Source organism: Oncorhynchus keta, chromosome 7 (genome assembly GCF_023373465.1).
Source record: "Oncorhynchus keta strain PuntledgeMale-10-30-2019 chromosome 7, Oket_V2, whole genome shotgun sequence".
Taxonomy (NCBI): domain Eukaryota; kingdom Metazoa; phylum Chordata; class Actinopteri; order Salmoniformes; family Salmonidae; genus Oncorhynchus; species Oncorhynchus keta.
Genome location: NC_068427.1, coordinates 27,349,546 through 27,371,717, shown reverse-complemented (window position 1 = coordinate 27,371,717; position 22,172 = coordinate 27,349,546). Strand labels below are relative to the sequence as shown.

The 22,172-nt window shown below is 43.7% G+C and overlaps 1 protein-coding gene across 6 annotated transcripts in view; it reads right to left on the bottom strand.

Moving 5' to 3' along the window:
• Positions 1-19,650, bottom strand: part of LOC118386254 (exportin-4) — a 50,628-nt gene extending 30,978 nt beyond the window's left edge. For 5 of the 6 annotated variants that reach the window (XR_008139807.1, XM_052522362.1, XM_052522363.1 and 2 more), the window contains exons 1-7: positions 19,498-19,650; positions 18,293-18,398; positions 15,004-15,145; positions 14,753-14,891; positions 12,938-13,054; positions 12,619-12,771; positions 2,876-2,989 (exon numbers count right to left, since the gene is read on the bottom strand). Coding sequence is in view for 5 of the 6 variants with exons in the window: in XM_052522362.1 (XP_052378322.1) it covers positions 2,876-2,989; positions 12,619-12,771; positions 12,938-13,054; positions 14,753-14,891; positions 15,004-15,145; positions 18,293-18,398; positions 19,498-19,563 (837 nt within the window). In the remaining variant the exon portion in view is untranslated. Of the gene's footprint in view, positions 1-2,875; positions 2,990-12,582; positions 12,772-12,937; positions 13,055-14,752; positions 14,892-15,003; positions 15,146-18,292; positions 18,399-19,497 lie in introns of all 6 variants that reach the window. The other variant, XM_052522364.1, reaches the window with a different exon arrangement.
• Between the last annotated feature and the right edge of the window lie 2,522 nt (positions 19,651-22,172).

Here is a 22,172-nt window from a genome sequence, read left to right as displayed (position 1 = left end):
TGACCGGGCAGTGAGGCAGTTTCAGCTCCACTGTGGAGCAACGTGTGCTTTCACTGACAGGCAGCGCAATGAGGACTCCTGGCCCTGAATGTTCACTCAGAGCTCTGTCTATTCTCTCCGTCTGCTTTTTCTCCCATTCTCTTACTGTTATCGACCCTGAAAAAGCCCGGGTGCTAGCCACACAATCCCTACACAACCCCAAACAGCTCCAGAACACTCTCCCCTCCTCAAGTATCCTTTTTTCCTCTGAGAAACTCCTTCTCTCAACCTCCCTGTCTCACTCCCTTTCTGGCTTTCCCTCCCTCCCTCAGCTGTAGTGGTTGGTTGTCGGCCACGGTGTTCCAAGGACTCTGATGCTAATGTAGCGTAGCATAGAGATCTCTGTTGTTGGTGAGTGCTGCTGCTGCCCTCTCCAGAGTCTGAAGTCATTCTCTGGAGGAGTAGAGTGGAGGGAAGGAAAGGAAAGAGGGAGGGAATGAAAAAGAACGCAAGGCCAAAGATCGCACACCGCACACGCTCTAAAAACAGCTGCACCAACGAACATCCGCGCAGCGCTAACTATGCCAATCGCCTTGAGTACGACTATAGTTAGAGACAGGCAGGGGGTAGAGGGGGGATTCAAAACAAGACTGGGTACTCCTCTGCGGAGAGAGAATGAATCTCCTATTTATAGCAGGAGACAAAGCCTGGTGTCTGTTTCCTCAGGGGGATTGAAGGCTCCCCTTTCTGTTTTTTTAAATTAACTGAGCGCTTCCGTATGATTGTCTCCCCCCTCTCCATTTCTCACTCCCTCGTTTGTCAGATTCAGTTACTGCCGCCCAGGGTAGAATCAGCCATCATCACAGGCTCAGCTCTACAGACGCAGCCCTGATTGGGTTTACTGGGCAAACAGAGCTGGAGTGTACGTGTGAGAATGACAAATTAAAGGCACTCTCACAAGCCAAAACCAACGCAAACCACAAACAAAAACAGTCGTAGACCCAAATTACAGCTGGTGGGGAAAATGTTAACTTAGAGCTCATTTCGCTAGGTGTCAAAAGAACAGAGGGGATGGATACTATGTATTTTGAGGGTGGCGTCATTCCCATCGCTGATTTATCCTCCCCGGCCTAGACCAATGTCTCAAGAGTGGAACTGAGAACGCTATTCATTCAAATTACCTTGAACATTTATTTATTTCAGATCTGTTAGTCACTGAACTGAAGCTTCAATTATGCAATGTAAAGGACATAGGTGATTCTATGTACCTGGAGGGAGACCTCTTTCACCCCTCTCCAAACCTCCTAGAAATTCTGCCCCTCTCCAAACCTCCTAGACCACTTCACCTCCAGAGTAGGGTCATTTAAAGGGAGATTGACACCTACAAAAGGGGAGATGGACCCCCTCAGGGTCCTTACGGTATGCGAGGCGAGGGGTGTTAACGGGGCCCCGTAATCTAGGGCCCTATAAAATCAGTCTTATTTTCCCCGAAAAATCTGTTTTCTCCTGGGTTTCCATTTCTACCCGTTATTACCTCTCAAAATCATACGTTTTAAATAGAAAAACAACAGAATTGGATGTTCTAAATCCACAACAATACTTAAACCACATAAGGAGACCACTTTTTAGGTCATCAGAATTTTGGGTGTAGTTGAAAGTGGGCACCAGCCAGATACCGTTGTTTGGTTAGCAATGTTTCTGTAGCGCTCATGTGATTGCAGAATCATGATACAATTTTGCCAGGTAGTCATAGGCTACTGTGTACTTAACATTTAATTGAGAAGGTTTTTGGGAAAGCAGAGGGTTATCTACCAGAGGGTTATCATTAGCATCATTGCTAAAGGATGCACAAAGTGTAGCCATGCGCGGGCACAGGCGCGCACACATTCCTGTGTCGTTTCAGAAAGTTGCAGGAAAATACAAATCACTGATGCATTTTGTTCATGTCTTATGATTTAAAAAATAAAATGCTTGAATTCCACTTGTCTGGATTCCATGATCCCATCCGCGACATCGATTTTATAAGGCCCTAATAATGCCACGGTTAGCGTGTAATCCTGCCATCGCTCTGTTTGAACTCTGACCCTGGCGGCACGTGTCTGGACGGCCCCCTCCATGGGCCTTCACCCTCACAGCTGAGGATTGAGGAGCAGCAGCTGAGCACCCACCAAAACACACACACACACACAACGAACAGTTGCACTAGAGCAGTCTTACAATAACAAACACCCCATCCACCACAAATACCACAGAGGGAGGTAAGAGACACTAGCCCTCTGTTAGAACAATATACTGGTCAGTGGTCAGACAATACAATAGATCTTCTGGTCTCAAACCACTCCATTAAACGAGAGGGGGTTACACATGTATAACTTTGCAGAGAAGCTGAACAAAAAAAGACCATAATACAAAAGATATCTTCCAGGGCCAAACCACTCAAAACCTCTATGGGCCTCTCAACCTCAGTCATCCAACAACATATCTCATGTCAATTGTAGAAATTGAGAGATGCAGAATAGAGAGAAGCCTCCAGGTTGGGGATATTGCCTGGAGGAGAAGGGAGCAGTATTTGGCAGAGAGAGCCTGGATGCTGAGGGAGAGTTGACTGATTTGTTCCACACTCAGACACAAACACTTTATAAAAACAAGTTTCACTACTATATCTACACGTCACCTAGGAAAAATACTACTACATTGCAATAAAAGATAATTTTTAATACATGCCTCACTATAAAATATCATATGTTTAACATGCCTCATAAAATACACAGTTCAAACCCTCCCTCTCCTAATCTGTGGTAAGAACTACAAGAGAAGACAAATGGTCAAAGAACAGTCAGCAGGACACAAGGATATTCTAGCTACAGAGAGACGAAGAGAGAAAGATAAGACTCACGGTGAAGAAGAGGTCCATGACGCGGGTGTCAAGCAGGGCTTCTCTCCAGGTCTCTGTGGGCTTCAGCATCACGTTCTGGGTGGACTCAAACATGGCGATGTAGTGGCGCCCCAGTGACCCCCAGGTTAAGGCCAACAACATAAGGAACGCTGACTCTCTCACACGGAGTCCCTGTCACTAGAGCCCTCTCTGTCAGTCACAGTGGAATCTGGTCTCTCAGCCCTCTCTTTCTCCTCTCTGAGGTCTGAGTGCAGTGGAAACTTGTGGTTACTAACTCACTAGTTCTCGCTCATCAAGTCTGCCACGCTCTCCCTCCCTGACCCTCTTGCCCTCTTTTACACTCAAGGCTGTCTCTCTCTTTCCTTCACTCTGTCGTTTTCTCTCCCTGTCTGTGCTGAGGCCCAGTGAGGAAACTCCCACAGAAAAGCCAGTCACTGGCACAGACCAAGCATTCCACTGGGCAGGACCAACAGTCACTCCCAAACACACCCTACACAATCGTGCTACCGAGACAGGTGCGTTTCTGTGCCCCTCACCCCACAGCAGCCTTGCCTTTTTGCCCATTTAAACAGCTCTGGTCCACCAGAACGCTAAATGAACAGACCGAGAGAGAGAGAGAGAGAGAGAGAGCGTGTGAGAAGCCTCTTGGGAAGAGTGTTGAAAACATGAGTATTAACTCTAGAGCCCAACCACCACAGTGTTCATATGTGTGAGAGATTTACCTTACTGACAACCTTTTATGTAGCAATCAAATAAAAAGATGATTTTGGTGTATATACTCAAGCAATTTGGAATGGATCTTAGATCAAATAATGGATACTCTTCACTTTACGTAGTAGTGTAAAGTAAAGGTCATATGTCTGTATGAGCATGAAAGTCCATGCTTGTGGACGGATGGATGTGCACAGTCAGGTGACTTTTTCCACATATCACCCATCTCTATCACACTGTCCAACCTTCCAGCACGCTCCAGAATAAGCAACAGTACTCTGTTACCTCGCCGACAGAGACAAAGGAAGAGGAGACGTAGAGACAGAGACCTCCTGCTGGGCTCTAAACCCTGCTGCACTAAAACAGGGTCTGGATCACAGGTCAAACATCCAGCAACACTTTTAGAGCGTTGTTTTAGTATCAAACAGTTACAGTTGTCCATCAACTGTCTCTCAATTTACAGTTATCTGTCAACAGTGTTGCAACTCATATGACAACTGTGACATCAGTAGAAGTTAGATGACTGTTTAAGTATCTTAACACTATTGGTGTAAACACACTGTGATGAATAATATTTGAAGTCTATATAAAAGTGGGTTTACTTAGAGTGAAAGCCTATATTGAACTCATCTAGGTATTTTCTGTCCAGATGACTTGAGGCCATTGTATTTCGATACTGTACATCGACAGTGGACGTGTTAAGAGTGCAAAGCTATGTTAAGGAGTGGTAGGGTTTAAGTGATACATCCTCCACTAAGTCTTGCAGCCTTGCCATGTGAAATAACACTGGAGGAATGCCCATCACCCCCACCCTCTTCTGCCCTAATGCTCTCCCCAATAAGGTTGGCCCCATAAATTATTAAATCGAATATCGTGATATTTGACATTCACGATATATACTGCTCAAAAAAATAAAAGGGAACACTAAAATAACACATCCTAGATCTGAATGAATGAGATATTCTTATTAAATACTTTTTTCTTTACATAGTTGAATGTGCTCACAACAAAAATCACACAAAAATGATCAATGGAAATCAACTTTATCAACCCATGGAGGTCTAGATTTGGAGTCGCACTCAAAATTAAAGTGGAAAACCACACTACAGGCTGATCCAACTTTGATGTACTGTCCTTAAAACAAGTCAAAATGAGGCTCAGTAGTGTGTGGCATCCACGTGCCTGTATGACCTCCCTACAATGCATGGGCATGCTCCTGATGAGGTGGCGGATGGTCTCCTGAGGGATCTCCTCCCAGACCTGGACTAAAGCATTCGCCAACTCCTGGACAGTCTGTGGTGCAACGTGGCGTTGGTGGATGGAGCGAGACATGATGTCCCAGATGTGCTCAATTGGATTCAGGTCTGGGGAATGGGCGGGCCAGTCCATAGCATCAATGCCTTCCTCTTGCAGGAACTGCTGACACACTCCAGCCACATGAGGTCTAGCATTGTCTTGCATTAGGAGGAACCCAGGGCCAACCGCACCAGCATATGGTCTCACAAGGGGTCTGAGGATCTCATCTCGGTACCTAAATGGCAGTCAGGCTACCTCTGGCGAGCACATGGAGGCCTGTGCGGCCCCACAAAGAAATGCCACCCCACACCATGACTGACCCACCGCCAAACCGGTCATGCTGGAGGATGTTGCAGGCAGCAGAACGTTCTCCACGGCGTCTCCAGACTGTCACGTGCTCAGTGTGAACCTGCTTCCATCTGCGAAGAGCACAGGGTGCCCGTGGCGAATTTGCAAATCTGGTGTTCTCTGGCAAATGCCAAACGTCCTGCACAGTGTTGGGCTGTAAGCACAACCCCCACTTGTGGATGTCGGGCCCTCATACCACCCTCATGGAGTCTGTTTCTGACGGTTTGAGTAAACACATGCACATTTGTGGCCTGCTGGAGGTCATTTTGCAGGGCACTGGCAGTGCTCCTCCTGCTCCTCCTTGCAAAGGCGGAGGTAGCGGTCCTGCTGCTGGGTTGTTGCCCTCCTACGGCCTCCTCCACATCTCCTGATGTACTGGCCTGTCGCCTGGTAGCGCTTCCATGCTCTGGACACTACGCTGACACACAGCAAACCTTCCTGCCACAGCTCGCATTGATGTGCCATCCTGGATGAGCTGCACTACCTGAGCCACTTGTGTGGGGTGTAGACTCAGTCTCATGCTACCACTAGAGTGAAAGCACCGTCAGCATTCAGAAGTGACCAAAACATCAGCCAGGAAGCATAGGAACTGAGAAGTGGTCTGTGGTCACCATCTGCAGAACCACTCCTTTATTGGGGGTGTCTTGCTAATTGCCTATAATTTCCACCTGTTGTCTATTCCATTTGCACAACAGCATGTGACATTTATTGTCAATCAGTGTTGCTTCCAAAGTGGACAGTTTGATTTCACAGAAGTGTGATTGACTTGGAGTTACATTGTGTTGTTTAAGTGTTCCCTTTATCTTTTTGAGCAGTGTATATATCTTGAAGAGCAAGATGATTTATTGTGATGTGCAAGACTATACTCTATTTGACTTTACAAATCAAAAATATGCAGTTTTATCATTTAAGACGATATCAATATGTTGAAAATAAAGTCTAAATCAAGGGTTCTCAAACATTTTTGGGCTGGGGACGCCTTTTGTGATAGCAAATTCATCAGGTACCTTCTCATAAATCGGGAGGGAGATCCAAATAGCACACAAGGACTTTACTAAGACTTCGGCAGTGCATGACAGGACGAACCTCGAGACGAAGTCTCGGGACCTGGGAAGGAACATTTTAATTCTACATAATTAATGCGTTTTGTTGTTGCAGTTTTAAAGCTAATATCCTACAATTCTACAAATATTTCCACGAGGCAGAGAAAACGTGGCTAGTTCTTTTTTCATCAACTCTCGCTACGATATAGCAGCATGAGGAATAATCGTGTGCCGGGCGATGCAAAACAAACTTGCCCATTGTCAGACTGATTACCGGTCCGGGTACACAGCTAGGTAGCCTACTCGTGTGTTACTTGCATGATCTTAAGGTGGTTAAAACGCAGATAGTTTTTTGCCCCAATGCAAAACTCAAGTGGGGAGTTACATTCCTTTCAGTAAGTAACTCTGGCTAGTGGCTATGATATGGCAGCAACTATAAAGATTAGCCTACATTATCACACAAAACATTGATTGGTTTTACTCCAATGCAATGTGTGTGCGCTGCTTGTAGTTCTCATGTCTTCACTATTATTCAACAATGTAAAAAATTATTTAAATAAAGAAATCTTTGAATGAGTAGGTGAGTCCAAACTGTGTGTGTGTGTGTGTGAGTGAGAGAGAGATACATAAAAAGAAAACTGGCCGCGGACCACTTGCAGTACCTCTGCGGACCCCTAGCCGGTCCATGGATCCCACTTCGAGAACCCCTGGTCTCTAAATGAATAGAAATGTATAAAACAAAGATGTTTTATTGTCACATACACCGGATAGGTGCAGTGAAATGTGTTGTTTTACAGGGTCAGCCATAAACTAAGCGCAATTTTTTTTTCACTAGACAATTTATGAGAATGTGACTCTAATATTGGGAATAAGCACACAAATGGGCCAAAATGATTATATCGGATATGGCAATATTTGGAGTAGCATACGGTAGAAGCGGTCTCCCCAAATATTACCCGATTCCCCCTCACCTGTGCATGAGTTGGAACAGCCATCCAAGACAGCCGTATTCCCTGTTTAATGTGTGTGTGTTTATGTCAAGGTCCCCAGTGGCTCAAGGCAAGGGGCAGGACTTAGGGGTTGTGTCATCCACAGTAGCCATTCAGAGCACCTGACCAGCCTTGAGCTTGACCACGTCTCCATCCCGACTCTGGGGTTAACATCAGAGTGGAGAGACGCGCTGTCTTACTAACGCAGGAGCCACATGCTGGGCCCAGAGGGGGGAGTGTGGCGCAGACAGATGAAACACATGCCACACGGTTGGTTTGTGAAGGATGGAGCCACTGTGGTGTTTTAAAAAGAGTCTTTAAAAAGGAGAGGGGGGCTAACAGGCTACAGCTGCCAGGCATGCAATTAAGGAGTGGCCCCCTGATACACACACGGTCACGGACACACACACTCAAATTCAGACAGAGAGACATGTCTGATACACATGGACAGAAGGCCACACTGCTTTACCTTCCCAGAAGTCTTCATAAATCTGTTCTCCGATCAAACAAGCATCCAGACAGCACACACACCAGGGTTTCCGCTAGGAAAATGTGGCGCCGGACAAGTGACCGGGAAGATTTTAATTTATCGGACATTTGAGAAATGTATCGGTCATCCAAATGCATTGCATGTCCACCCATGCAGCCAGAGCCATCAATAAACAAGGGATGTTGGCCAAATGAGCCACAATTACAAAAACACAATTCCTTGAGTTTCATTTAGCAGACGATCTTAGGCAAAGAGACTTACAGGAGCAATTAGGGTTAAGTGCCTTGATCAAGGGAACAGAGATGCTACAACAACGACATGCATTTCTTTACGCTTGTCAGACAGGCTACTGCGTCTGCCGACACAGATATAGACGTACAGAAAGGGGCTAATTCGTTCCTTTTCTATCCCAATATTTTTTCTAAAGATAAGCATTATATTGTTCGATTATAGGAAAAACTATGGTAGGCCTAAAACATTCTTCCTCACCTCAAGTTCAACTGTTGGAGTCAGTAGGAGCGCCGTTTCCTGCAGTATAATAGGCTAATAGCCAAATCAACAGCCTAATAATTGTCTGCTCTGTATTAGGTTTAAGATGGGTTATAAGCAGGCCTGTCTTAAAATAAATATCATTAGCCTATTGCTATCATTTGTTGGGTATGTTAGGTAGGAGTCTTTGTTGGTAATTGCTGCAATATAGACTATTCAAAACTTTTGTGAAGGTTTAAACCAGTTCGCCAGTTTTGTTTCATTCTGTTGAGTCATTTTCTTTGCCCAAATTAAGTCTTAACTGTAACGTTGTGTTTGCCACAATATACACTGAAGAAAAATAAACACAACATATAACAAGTTCAAAGATTTTACAGAGTTAAAGTTCATATAAGGAAATCAGTCAATTTAAATAAATTCAATAGGCCCTAATCTATGGATTTCACATGACCGGGATTACAGATATGCATCTGTTAGTCACAGATACCTTAAAAAAAAGGTGACCACCATTTTCCTCATGCAGCGCGACACATCTCCTTCACAGGCTGTTGATTGTGGCCTGTGGAAATTTGTCCCACTCCTCTTCAATGGCTGAGCGAAGTTGCTGGATAATGGCGGGAACTGGAATACGCTGTCGTACACATCGATCCATAGCCTCCCAAACATGTTCAATGGGTGACATGGCTGGTGAGTATGCAGGCCATGGAAGAACTGGGACATTTTCCGCTTCCAGGTATCATGTACAGATCCTTGCGACATGAACTTCGGAAGAATGGCACGCCAAATTCTCTAAAATGACATTGACCTCCAATGTCTTATAGTAGAGAAATGACATTCAATTCTCTGGCAACAGCTCTGGTGGACATACCTGCAGTCAGCATGACAAGTGCACACTCCCTCAAAACTTGACACATCTGTGGCATTGTGTTGTCTGACAAGACTGCACATTTTAGAGTAGCCTTCTATTGTCCCCAGCACAAGGTTCACCTGTGTAGTCATAATGTCATTGAATCAGTTTCTTGATATGCCACACCTGTCAGGTGGATGTATTATCTTGGAAAATTATAAATGCTCACCAACAGGGTTGTACACAAAGTACAAGTAGTGGTCCTTCTGTAGCTCAGTTGGTAGAGCATGGCGCTTGTAACGCCAGGGTAGTGGGTTCGATTCCCGGGACCACCCATACGTAGAATGTATGCACACATGACTGTAAGTCGCTTTGGATAAAAGCGTCTGCTAAATGGCATATTATTATTATTATTATTATTAAGTAGTGCACAAAATGTGAGAAATAAGCTTTTTGTGCATATGGATAATTTCTGGGATCTTCCATTTCAGCTCATGATACATGGGACCAACACTTTACATTTTGCGTTTATATTTTTGTTCAGTGTAATAGCCTGCTCGTATTTCCCTATAAACAAATGCTTGATTTACTTTTGATATTACCCTAACAAAGTTTAGAAACCTTTGATGTGGTGTAGCTATTATTAAGCTTTAGCTACTGACAGTTGAACTTGAGGTAAGGAAGAATGTGAGGTGGACAATTATTGTTTTAGGAAAGTAAAAAATATTGGTTATAAAGTTTGACATATGCTACTGGCTGGCAGGCAGTCTAGCGGTTAAGAGCATTGGGCCAGTAACTGAAAGATTGTTGGTTTGAATCCCTGAAATGACTAGGTGAATAATATGTCAATGTGCCCTTGAGCAAATACTACATATCAAAACACAAGGAATAGTGTTTATGTAATTTGTTATATGGCTGTTTTGAGGACACATACATTTAGCTCATTTGGCCAATATCCCTCGTTTATTGATGGCGCTAGCTGCGCCAGGTCGGAGGTTTCTTTCTCACTCCCTTTCTACTCACGGATATGAATGCATATGGGCTCCCGAGTGGCGCAGCGGCCTAAGGCACTGCATCTCATTGCAAGAGGCATCACAATACCCCATAAAGCATGTCCCTGGTTCGAATCCAGGCTGTTTGACATCCGGCATTGGGAGTCCCATAGGGCGGCGCACAATTGGCCGTCATTGTGGAAAATAATTTGTTCTTTACCGACTTGCCCAGTTAAAAAAATATATATAGACAGATAAATGTCCTGTAAATTTCTCAAATGTCTGGTAAATTAAAAATCTTCCCGGTCACGTTGTACAGAGACATATTTTCCTAACAGAAACCCTAACACACATACAGACACAGGACCACGTCTGGCATTCCAGACGGACACTCAACAAGCTGTGGGGTTTAAAGAGGCTGGCGGCAATCCACCCCCTCGCCTGTCCCCCATTAAAGAGGCCTGGTTATCAGGCTGCTATCTGGTATGGGCACAGACACACAGGGCCTCTTTGAAAGTGATACATAACCCTGGTTTGCATCGACGCCACCTCAGATCCCTTTAAACACAGAGCCGGGAGAGAGAGGCTGCTAGTCTGAGTAGGATTAACGCTCCAATGAGCTCAACAGTCCAATGACACACACGTGTGCGCACCCACACAAACGCAGCCAAATGAGCACAAACGCAGGCAAATGAGAGTAACAAATGAAAACATAAGTGGTACGACCATATGCCACACCCCAAACCTTTTGCACTGTACCCAAGACAGCCACATTTTCATATGACGCACCTAACATACAAGACCAATGTTTATATCAAACCAGTCTACAGTGTTTCCTCTAGGGTTTTCAGCAGTGGTGGTAAAGTTAGGGTGGCCAATGGCACGGTTTTAAAGGCCCCCCTTTCGGCCGCAAAGACAATATTTTACAGTTTTAAAGCTAGTTTCTGCAATTCTACACATTTTCCATGGGGCTCCATTATAAAGTATTCAGAAAAAGATATCTGCTTTTAGTCATTTAAGACCACACGGAAAATGTTTTACCATCCCTAAAATTACAGTGCATTCCGAAAGTATTCAGACCCCTTGACTTTTTCTACATTTTGTTATGTTACAGCCTTATTCTAAAATTGATTAAATAAAAAAAAAACATTCCCTCAATCTACACACAATAACCCATAAAGCGAAAACAGGTTTAGACAAGGCACACACCAGTCTATATAAGGAACTACAGTTCACAGTGCATGTCGGAGCAAAAACCAAGCCATGAGGTTCAAGGAATTGGCCATAGAGCTCAGATAGCATTGTGTCAAGGCACAGATCTGGGGAAGGGTATAAAACATTTCTGCAGCATTGAAGGTTCCCAAGAACATTGTGGCCTCCATCATTCTTAAATGGAAGTTTGGAAACTCCAAGACTTCCTAGAACTGCCCACCCCGGCCAAACTGAGCAATTATGGGAGAAGGCCTTGGTCAGGGAGGTGACCAAGAACCCAATGGTCACTGACAGAGCTACAGAGTTCTACTGTGGAGATGGGAGAACCTTACAGAAGAACAACCATCTCTGCAGCACTCCACCAATCAGGCCTTTATGGTAGAGTGGCCAGACGGAAGCAACTGCTCAGTAAAGGACCATGACAGTCTGTTTGGAGTTTGCCGAAAGGCACCCAAAGGAATCCTATGAGAAACATGATTCTCTGGTCTGATGAAACCAAGATTAAACTCTTTGGCCTGAATGCCAAGTGTCACATCTGGAGAAAACCTGGCACCATCCCTATGGTGAAGCATGGTGGTGGCATCATCATGCTATGGTGATGTTTTTTAGCGGCAGGGACTGAGACTACTCAGGATCGAGGCAAAGATGAATGGAGCAAAGTCAGAGATCCTTGATGAAAACCTGCTCCAGAGCGCTCAGGCTGGGGTGAAGGTTCACCTTCCAACAGGACAATGACCCTAAGCACACAGTCAAGACAACGCCGGAATGCCTTCGGGACAAGTCTCTGAATGTCCTTGAGTGGCCCAGCCAGAGCCCGGACTTGAACCTGATTGAACATCCCTGCAGACCTAAAAATAACTGTGCAGCGACACTCCCCATCCAACCTGACAGAGATTGAGAGGATCTGCCGAGAAAAATGGAGAAACTCACCAAATACAAGTGTGCTAAGCTTGTAGCATTATATCCAAGAAGACTTGAGGCTGTAATCACTACCAAAGGTGCTTCAATAAAGTACTGAGTAAAGGGTCTAAATACTTAAGTAAATGTGATTTCATTTTTTATATACATTTGCAAAAATTTCAAACAATCTGTTTTTGATTTTTCATTATGGGGTATTGTGTGTAGATTGATGAGGAAAAAAATTATTGTATCCATTTTAGAAAAAGGCTGTAACGTAAGAAAATGTGTAAATAGGCAAGAGGTCTGAATACTTTCGGAATGCACTGCATTTTCAAAAACAATATTTAATACAATTCTTCCATGACCCAAAGAGAATAAACGGCTACCCACCAATAGGGAAACACTGCGGACGCAAGAAAGGATATGATTGGGCGGCAGGAAGTTCCAGCTAAGGACCTGATTGGCCAGGGCCAGGTATCTCTGGAACACAGAGGACATCTGAGCGTTGAGGTTCTCTCTGCGACTGAACTCCTGCAGCACCTCCATGGTCAATACGAAGATCTGACGCAGGTTGTCCTCCTGAACGTGAACAAACATCAGAACAAAAACACACGCACAAAAGGTGTCAACACAAACACACACTACTACCAAGCCAGAGAGAGCATAGCATTCAGTTAGATGAACAGAGGAGAAAGGAGGAAAAAGGAGCGGGAGGAAAAAGGAGCGGGAGGAACGGAAGTCTGACCTGAAAGATGCGTTTGCAGCTGCCGTGGAACTCCATGTTGAGGCCGATATTACTGGTCTTACTGGAGCTGGAGAACTCACTGATGAGGGCAGTCAGGATGGAGCAGGCCAGTGTCTGCTGCAGGGGCACACACACAGGTCTGAGGTCACACGCACCGTCTGATGTCATATGTCACATTGAGGGTAGCTGACAGAGGACAGCAGCCGGCTTACTAAAGAGGACAGATCTAAATAGACCCAAGCCATGAAAACCTCCCTGGCCTCCTGAAGAATGACTGCCATCTAGTGGAGACAGTTATACTACTGGGAGAGCTCATATCAGGTTGGTGAGGCCAGAAATCTCAAAGGAACGGTGGGCTTTATGGTAGCGTGGCCAGACTGAAGCAACTCCTCAGTAAATGAATATGACAGTCTGCTTGGAGTTTGCCAAAAGGCACCTGAAGGACTCAAACATGATACTCTGGTCGGGTGAAACCAAGACTGAAGTATTTTGCCTGAATATCAAACGTCACATCTGGAGGAAACCTGGCACCATCCCTACGGTGAAGCATGGTGGTGGCAGCATCATGCTATGGGGATGTTTTTCAGCGGCAGGGACTGGGAGACTAGTCAGGATCGAGGGAAAGAAGAACAGAACAAAGTACAGAGAGAACCTTGATGAAAACCTGCTCCAGAGCGCTCAGGATCTCAGACTGGGGTAAAAGTTCACCTTCTAACAGGACAATGACTACCCACACAGCCAAGACAATGCACGAGTGACTTCGGAACAAGTCTCTGAATATTCTTGAGTGGCCCAGCCAGAGCCCAGACTTGAACCTGATTGAATATCCCTGGAGAGACCTGAAAATAGCTGTGCAGTGACGCTCCCCATCCAACCTAACAGAGCTTGAGAGGATCTGTAGGGAAGAATGGGAGAAACTCCCCAAATACAGGTGTGCCAAGCTTGCAGCGTCATAACCAAGAAGACTCATTGCTGTAATCGCTGCCAAAGGCACTTCAACAAAGTACTGAGAAAATAGTCTGAATACTTATGTAAATTTATTATTTCAGGTGTTTTATTTTTAATTACATTTGCAAAAAAAAAAAATGAATCAACTGTAGAATAAGGCTGTAACGTAGGAAAATGTGGAAAAAGTCAAGGTGTAAATACTTTCCGAAGGCACTGTACATCATAAAATATTTGTACTGTGTACTTGAGCTTGTGTCCTCAAAAGTGACTACTCCTCAGCAATGTATAGCTATTTTTTACCAGAAAGGTGATATTTTAACCTTTTTTGAGTATGCGGCATTACTAGTTATTGTTTATGGCCCTCTCGTGATAACTAATTACTTTTGGGGATAATGTAGATTACATACATTACATTTAACTGGTTTTAAAGCCAGAAGCAGAGTGAACATCTATCACTGGGATTTGAAGGAGTGGACTTGTGGAGCTCTTTTCCCATATCACTAACGAGTGTACCCCTTTCACATCTTTGATAACTATGACATTCTGATGTTTTTTCCATGAATTGATCATTTGCCCAATCACCTCAGATCTTTTCACGTCAGATCTTTTTCAGAGTGGACTTGTTGATCTAAAAAAAGATCAGAATTGGGCTGCGGAGTCAAGTAGTCTGCGTTTACCTCGGAAGCCCAATTCTTTTGACCAATAAGATCAGCTCTGAAAAATATATTACATGAAAAGATAGGATGTAATTGGTTAAAATAACATTTAGTGAGAAAAATATAAGAATTGGGCTGCCTGTGTAAACACTGCCTTATACATGTGTCTCGTGTCTGTGATAAGTGTAAGAATTAGACCGGTGTTTCTTACCACTGTGGGGTTGCCGCTGCTGATAAGCTGGCTGACTTCGTGGAAGATACCTTTACAGTTAATGGACTTGTCCAAAGAGCCTCTCTTCACTATGACCGCTACAGCCAGCAGGATCTGCTCCCGGACATACTTCTGTAGACTGGGGGGGAGAGAGGAGAGACTTATTTTTAAACTGCATTAGAGGCCTGCATGAAGTGAGATTGATAGATCCTTGAGAATCTAATTCATGCTGCCGCTACACACACGCCTACTTGGGTCTCTGTAAAACGTAGGTGAGGAGGAATGTCCGGAGCGACTCGATGCTGGCCTTCTCCAGCAGGATCCACTCCCGTACCACCGCCTCCATGACGGCCGTGGCTGCCTGGAACAGCACATAGTCCACCTTACTGGTCTCTGTGGAGGGTGACAGATGCACATTAATCACAGAGTAGCGTTAAGATTTCACTTCACTGGAACTCAGGGGCCTAACCCAAACCCAGAACATTATTCTTCCTCCACCAAACTTTCCAGTTGGCACTATGGTTTGGGGTAGGTAGTGTTTTCCTGGCATCCACCACACAAGCTACAAACATAGTTTATGTTTGAATATATATTGAATGTTTATGTTTAAATGAGTAAATACTGTTTGAGTATAGATTATTTATGTTGTGAGTGCCAGATGGTGAAGTGTGGTTCATCACTCCAGCGAACACATTTCCACTGCTCCAGAGTCCATCGGCGGAGAGCTTTACACCAGTCCAGTCGACGCTTAGCATTCATTGCACATGGCGATCTTCGGCTTGATGTGCGGCCGTTTCCGATTATGGAAACCCATTTCAGGAAGCTCCCGACAAACAGTTATTGTGCTAACGTTGCTTCCAGAGGCAGTTTGAAACTCGGTAGTGAGTGTTGCAAACGAGGACAGGCAATTTTTACTTGCTATGCTCTTCAGCACTTGGCGTCCCGTTTTGTGAGCTTGTGTGGCCTACCACTTTGCAGCTGAGACGTTGTTACTCCTAGATATTTCCACCTCACAATAACAGCACTGAAAGGGCATACATTTTACAAACTGACTTGTTGGAAAGGTGGCATCCTATGACAATGCCACATTGAAAGTCACTGAGCTCTTCAGTAAGGCCATTCTACTGCCAATGTTTGTCTATGGAGATTGCATGGCTGTGTGCTCGATTTTATACACCGGTCAGGGTGTGGCTGAAATAGCTGCATCCACTAATGTGTGTCCACATACTTTTGCGTATATATAGTGTATTTCCATCAATTAATAGGCTAAAACGCATTATTTCACAATGGGATTTTTTTTATTTCTTCTCCCAGACAATTGGTCAGCGCCAATTTGAATTAAATCAGCTTTTCTCTCATTTATTTTTTTTAAAAACGGCCAAACGCTGGCTAAAGGAAAAACTGTTATGGGCACACCTGCTGTGTGTACATTATCATACATCACCCTCACAAACTTTTACAGATGCACAATTGAGAGTAGAGGTTAACCGATTATGATTTTTCAACACCGATACTGATTATTGGAGGACCAAAAAAAAAAACGATACCGATTAATCAGCCGATTTGTATATATATATATATATATATATATATATATATAAAATAATGACAATTACAACAATACTGAATGAACAATGAACACTTTTATTTTAACTTAATATAATACATCAATAAAATCAATTTAGTCTCAAATAAATAATGGAACATGTTCAATTTGGTTTAAATAATGCAAATACAAAGTGTTGGAGAAGAAAGTAAAAGTGTAAATGTGCCATGTAAAAAAGCTAACGTTTGATGTTCCTTGCTCAGAACATGAGAACATGCGCAGACCAGCTGGCTGGTGAGTTTACGGACATATTCAATCAATCCTTATCCCAGTCTGCTGTTCCCACATGCTTCAAGAGGGCCACCATTGTTCCTGTTCCCAAGAAAGCTAAGGTAACTGAGCTAAACGACTACCGCCCCGCCCCGTAGCACTCACTTCAGTCATCATGAAGTGTTTTGAGAGACTAGTCAAGGACCATATCACCTCCACCCTACCTGACACCCTAGACCCACTCCAATTTGCTTACCGCCCAAATAGGTCCACAGACGATGCAATCTCAACCACACTGCCCTAACCCATCTGGACAAGAGGAATACCTATGCGAGAATGCTGTTCATCAACTACAGCTCAGCATTTAACACCATAGTACCCTCCAAACTCGTCATCAAGCTCGAGACCCTGGGTCTCGACCCCGCCCTGTGCAACTGGGTACTGGACTTCCTGACGGGCCGCACACCCAGGTGGTGAGGGTAGGTAACAACATCTTCACCCCGCTGATCCTCAACACTGGGGCCCCTCAAGGGTGCGTTCTGAGCCCTCTCCTGTACTCCCTGTTCACCCACGACTGCGTGGCAACGCACGCCTCCAACTCAATCATCAAGTTTGCGGACGACACAACAGTGGTAGGCTTGATTACCAACAACGACGAGATGGCCTACAGGGAGGAGGTGAGGGCCCTCGGAGTGTGGTGTCAGGAAAATTACCTCACACTCAACGTCAACAAAACTAAGGAGATGATTGTGGACTTCAGGAAACAGCAGAGGGAACATCCCCTATCCACATCGATGGGACAGTAGTGGAGAGGGTAGTAAGTTTTAAGTTCCTCGGCGTACACATCACAGACAAACTGAATTGGTCCACCCACACAGACAGCATCGTGAAGAAGGCGCAGCAGCGCCTCTTCAACCTCAGGAGGCTGAAGAAATTCAGCTTGTCACCAAAAGCACTCACAAACTTCTACAGATGCACAATCGAGAGCATCCAGTCGGGCTGTATCACCGCCTGGTACGGCAACTGCTCCGCCCACAACCGTAAGGCTCTCCAGAGGGTAGTGAGGTCTGCACAACGCATCACCAGGGGCAAACTACCTGCCCCCCAGGAGACCTACAGCACCCGATGTCACAGGAAGGCCAAAAAGATCCTCAAGGACAACAACCTCCCAAGCCAATGCCTGTTCACCCAGCTGCCATCCAGGAGACGAGGTCAGTACAGGTGCATCAAAGCTGGGACCGAGACTGAAAAACAGCTTCTATCTCAAGGCCTTCAGACTGTTAAACAGCCATCACTAACACAGAGATGCTGCTTCCTACATACAGATCAAATCATAAGCCACTTTAATAAATGGATCACTAGGCACTTAAAAAAATGCCACTTTAATAATGTTTACATATCTTACATTACTCATCTCATATGTATATACTGTATTTTATACCATCTATTGCATCTTGCCTACGCCGCTTGCCCATCACTCATCCATATATTTATATGTACATATTCTTATTCCATCCCTTCACATTTGTGTGTATTAGGTAGTTGTTATGAATTTGTTAGATATTACTGCACTGTTGGAACTAGAAGCACAAGCATTTCGCTACACTCGCAATAACATCTGCTAACCATGTGTATGTGACCAATAACATTTGATTTAGGCCTAACACACACAAAAAACATTATTGAGGAGTGTTTTGAAGCTTTTTTGTTAGAGGGACACTTACCTAATATGTGCTTACAGACAGCGAAGGGTGATTTAGACTTCCGGAAGGAGAGGAATATGTGTTCTGCGTGCTGCCTCTGTTCTGTATTGACCATGGACGGCGGTGCCTAAACACACATACCATTTGTGTACAGTCAATTACACCATATCTCAACTAGGTAAAGTCACACACACCTTAAAAGACCCCCAAAATATACACAACTAAACACACACATACGCGGTAAACCAAGGAGTGTGGCTAGAATGGGGCTCGGCAGGAAAATCCCAATCCAGGTCTAATTGCAGTAAATTAAGATCTCTGACTCACGTCACCATGGCCAGGAATGAGGCGAGAAATACAATTTTATCTCTCCTGACCACAGGCACGACAGGGGCTTCCTTCCCATGCCCACCCCTTCCCCTGTACATACACGTCACACACGTTTAGAAACTATTGGACCATAATCTGTTAACTAGCTAACCTCTTATTCAACACAGTTACACAAGTATGTGGCTAAAACAATAGCATGGATAGAATAAACTCAAACATGAATAATGTTATTCGAAGTAACTGGCACGAGCTCCCAAGAGTACTTCAATCACCAAGCATGGTGCTTAATCAAGTGTGTGATCGATAACTTTTAGCCAACTACTGTACTAGCAAGTCAACCCTTCCCGATGGTTAAGATAATTGTTTCCAATATATCACTTTTCCTTTACTAAAAGCTGTGCTTTGTAATATATTCAGGGAATTGAGACAGTGTCCTCATTGACTGTTGCATAACGTTGGTGACAAATAGACGGTAAAGTCAATAGCTAGCTAGCTAACGTTAGGTGGAACATGGTGAATCAACAGCGTGTCTAACGACGCGGGCTGCAATGGGGATGTTCACCGAACTGTCTAGCGTTGAAGAAATACAACTTGAGTATTGAATCAAACAAACTAGCTAAACAAGTGTGTGGTTCCCTGTAAACATGAGTGTTCTACTAGTGAAGTGTTTTGGAAACATCGTCACAACAGACACTGTCACACATAGCTAGCGGCTTTTGGGGGTGATGGCTATGCTAGATTTTTGCAGGATGGAGACAACACTGCGCCACGCATCAGTATCCTTTCCGATAAAAAACTGTGCCCGATAGATCGCTCGCCGTCACATAACCCTCAATAAAACCAAGAACTAAGCACATACCAAATAACTTTAACAAAAAAAAGATTAGATTTCTCACCATTAAAACTTTAGCAGCGCTTTCCAGCTGTGAAATCACTTCTGGTGCACCAACCGCCGCCATCATTGTCTCTCTTCAATGACGCGCCATGCGCTGAATTATGGGATTAGGGGTACTCTGGCCAATTTGATAGTGGAGACTTTTTGCAGGGAGTTTCAGGACAGCGCGTCGCTCTATGGAGGATATGTAATTTAAAAAAATATAGCAATAAAATATTGAACATAAGGTCTTAATTTTTACAAGCCAAGACGCTTGCAAACGTCATATGTTGTGATACCTTAACGTTTATAGATGATTCCTACCACAAGGAGATCGCACCAAAAAAGTCAGAAAATCATTTGAATCCTTTTGTCAAAATGGCTTATTGAAAGATTTGCACTGAAGTGGGACTTTCTGGAAAGTTTTTTAAAACAATATTGATAAAGGTGTTCATTTTTACTTATAAAATAAACCCCCATTATGCCTATTTATATGTGTTCTAAATTACATATTACCAGAGATCTATGCTATTACCTTTACCTTATCATAACCCCCAGAGGACCTATTCTGTTCATAATGTTATGGTTATCATAACATAGGACACAAATTATACCTATTAAAAAAAGTGATGTTGCTCTCATGAAATGTAATTCCTTGCCCCACTAGCCTATCATAGAAAATATATTGTTTTACATGTGATTTTATAGCTTCAAATTATGATGTAAATGACTTTAAAGAGATATGTCAGTTATGAAAAAATATTCAGCCACATTTCTTAGAACTATGTGACAGATAAAAGCCTACCAGTTATGTCTAAATGGTGTGTGCGTGTCCTTCAAATCTGAGCCCACAACATCATCTGTTGTCATTTGATTTCATCTGTTGTATGTTGTACTTCTGATTGTTCTATCTCATTGTTTCCTTCTGTAAGATAAATATTTGACACTTCATGGTAGGGTTAACATATTTATTTTTGAAAATGTCATCAATTCGTACATAATTATTGGTGACGTGATAACTAGTTCTTCCTGAATACATACGATGCCTGTGCTGTCTAGGATAGATGGTGTGCTGGACTTCCTCCACTGGTAAAAAATGTATCATAATCTACATGTTCATCCATCTACCACACATAAACCTCTTTCAACCAAGATGAATAACCTGCATAGATTTAAGTTGTAATCAACCCCCAATTTCAATATTTCACTGTATTGCTCATCTTACCATTGATTGATAATATTCTTTGCACTGTATTTATCATGTGCTATAACATATAAACCCATAGCTTCTGTTACAGTTGAAGTCGGAAGTTTACATACACCTTAGCCAAATACATTTAAACTCAGTTATTCACAATTCATGACATTTAATCCTAGTAAAAATGCCCTGTCTAAGGTAATTTAGGATCACCACTTTTATTTTAAGAATGTGAAATGTCAGAATAATAGTAGAGAGAATTATTTATTTCAGCTTTTATATCATTCATGACATTCCCAGTGGGTCAGAAGTTTACATACTCTCAATTAGTATTTGGTAGCATTGCCTTTAAATTGTTTAACTTGGGTCAAATGTTTCAGGTAGCCTTCCACAAGCTTCCCACAATAAGTTGGGTGAATTTTGGCCCATTCCTCCTGACAGAGCTGATGTAACTGAGTCAGGTTTGTAGACCCCCTTGCTCGCACACGCCTTTTCAGTTCTGCCCACAAATGTTCTATAGGATTGAGGTCAGGGCTTTGTGATGGCCACTCCAATATCTTGACTTTGTTGTACTTAAGCCATTTTGCCACAATTTTGTAAGTATGCTTGGGGTCATGGTCCATTTGGAAGACCCATTTGCGACCAAGCTTTAACTTCCTGAATGATGTCTTGAGATGTTGCTTCAATATATCCACATCATTTTCCTGCCTCATGATGCCATCTATTTGGTGAAGTGCACCAGTCCCTCCTGCAGCAAAGCACCCCCACAACATGATGCTGCCACCCCCTGTGCTTCACAGTTAGGATGGTGTTCTTCGGCTTGCAAGCATCCCTGTTTCCTCCAAACATAACGATGGTCATTATGGCCAAACAGTTCTATTTTTGTTTCATCAGACCAGAGGATATTTCTCCAAAAAGTACCATCTTTGTCCCCATGTGCAGTTGCAAACCGTAGTCTGGCTTGTTTATGGCGGTTTTGGAGCAGTTGCTTCTTCCTTGCTGAGCGGCCTTTCAAGTTATATCGATATAAGACTCGTTTTCCTGTAGATATAGATACTTTTGTGCCCGTTTCCTCCAGCATCTAAGGTCACACAAGGTCATTTGCTGTTGTTCTGGGATTGATTTGCACTTTTCGCACCAAAGTACATTCATCTCTAGGAGACAGAACTCATCTCCTTCCTGAGCGGTATGACAGCTGCGTGGTCCCATGGTGTTTTGGTGTTTATACTTGCGTACTATTGTTTGTACAGATGAACGTGGTACCTTCAGGAATTTGGAAATTGCTCCCAAGGATGAACCAGACTTGTGGAGGTCTACAATTTTTTTTCTGAGGTCTTGGTTGATTTCTTTTGAATTTCCCATGATGTCAAGCAAAGAGGCACTGGGTTTGAAGGTAGGCCTTGAAATACATCCACAGGTACACCTCCAACTCACTAAAATTATGTCAATTAGCCTATCAGAAGCTTCTAAAGCCATGACATAATTTTCCGGAATTTTCC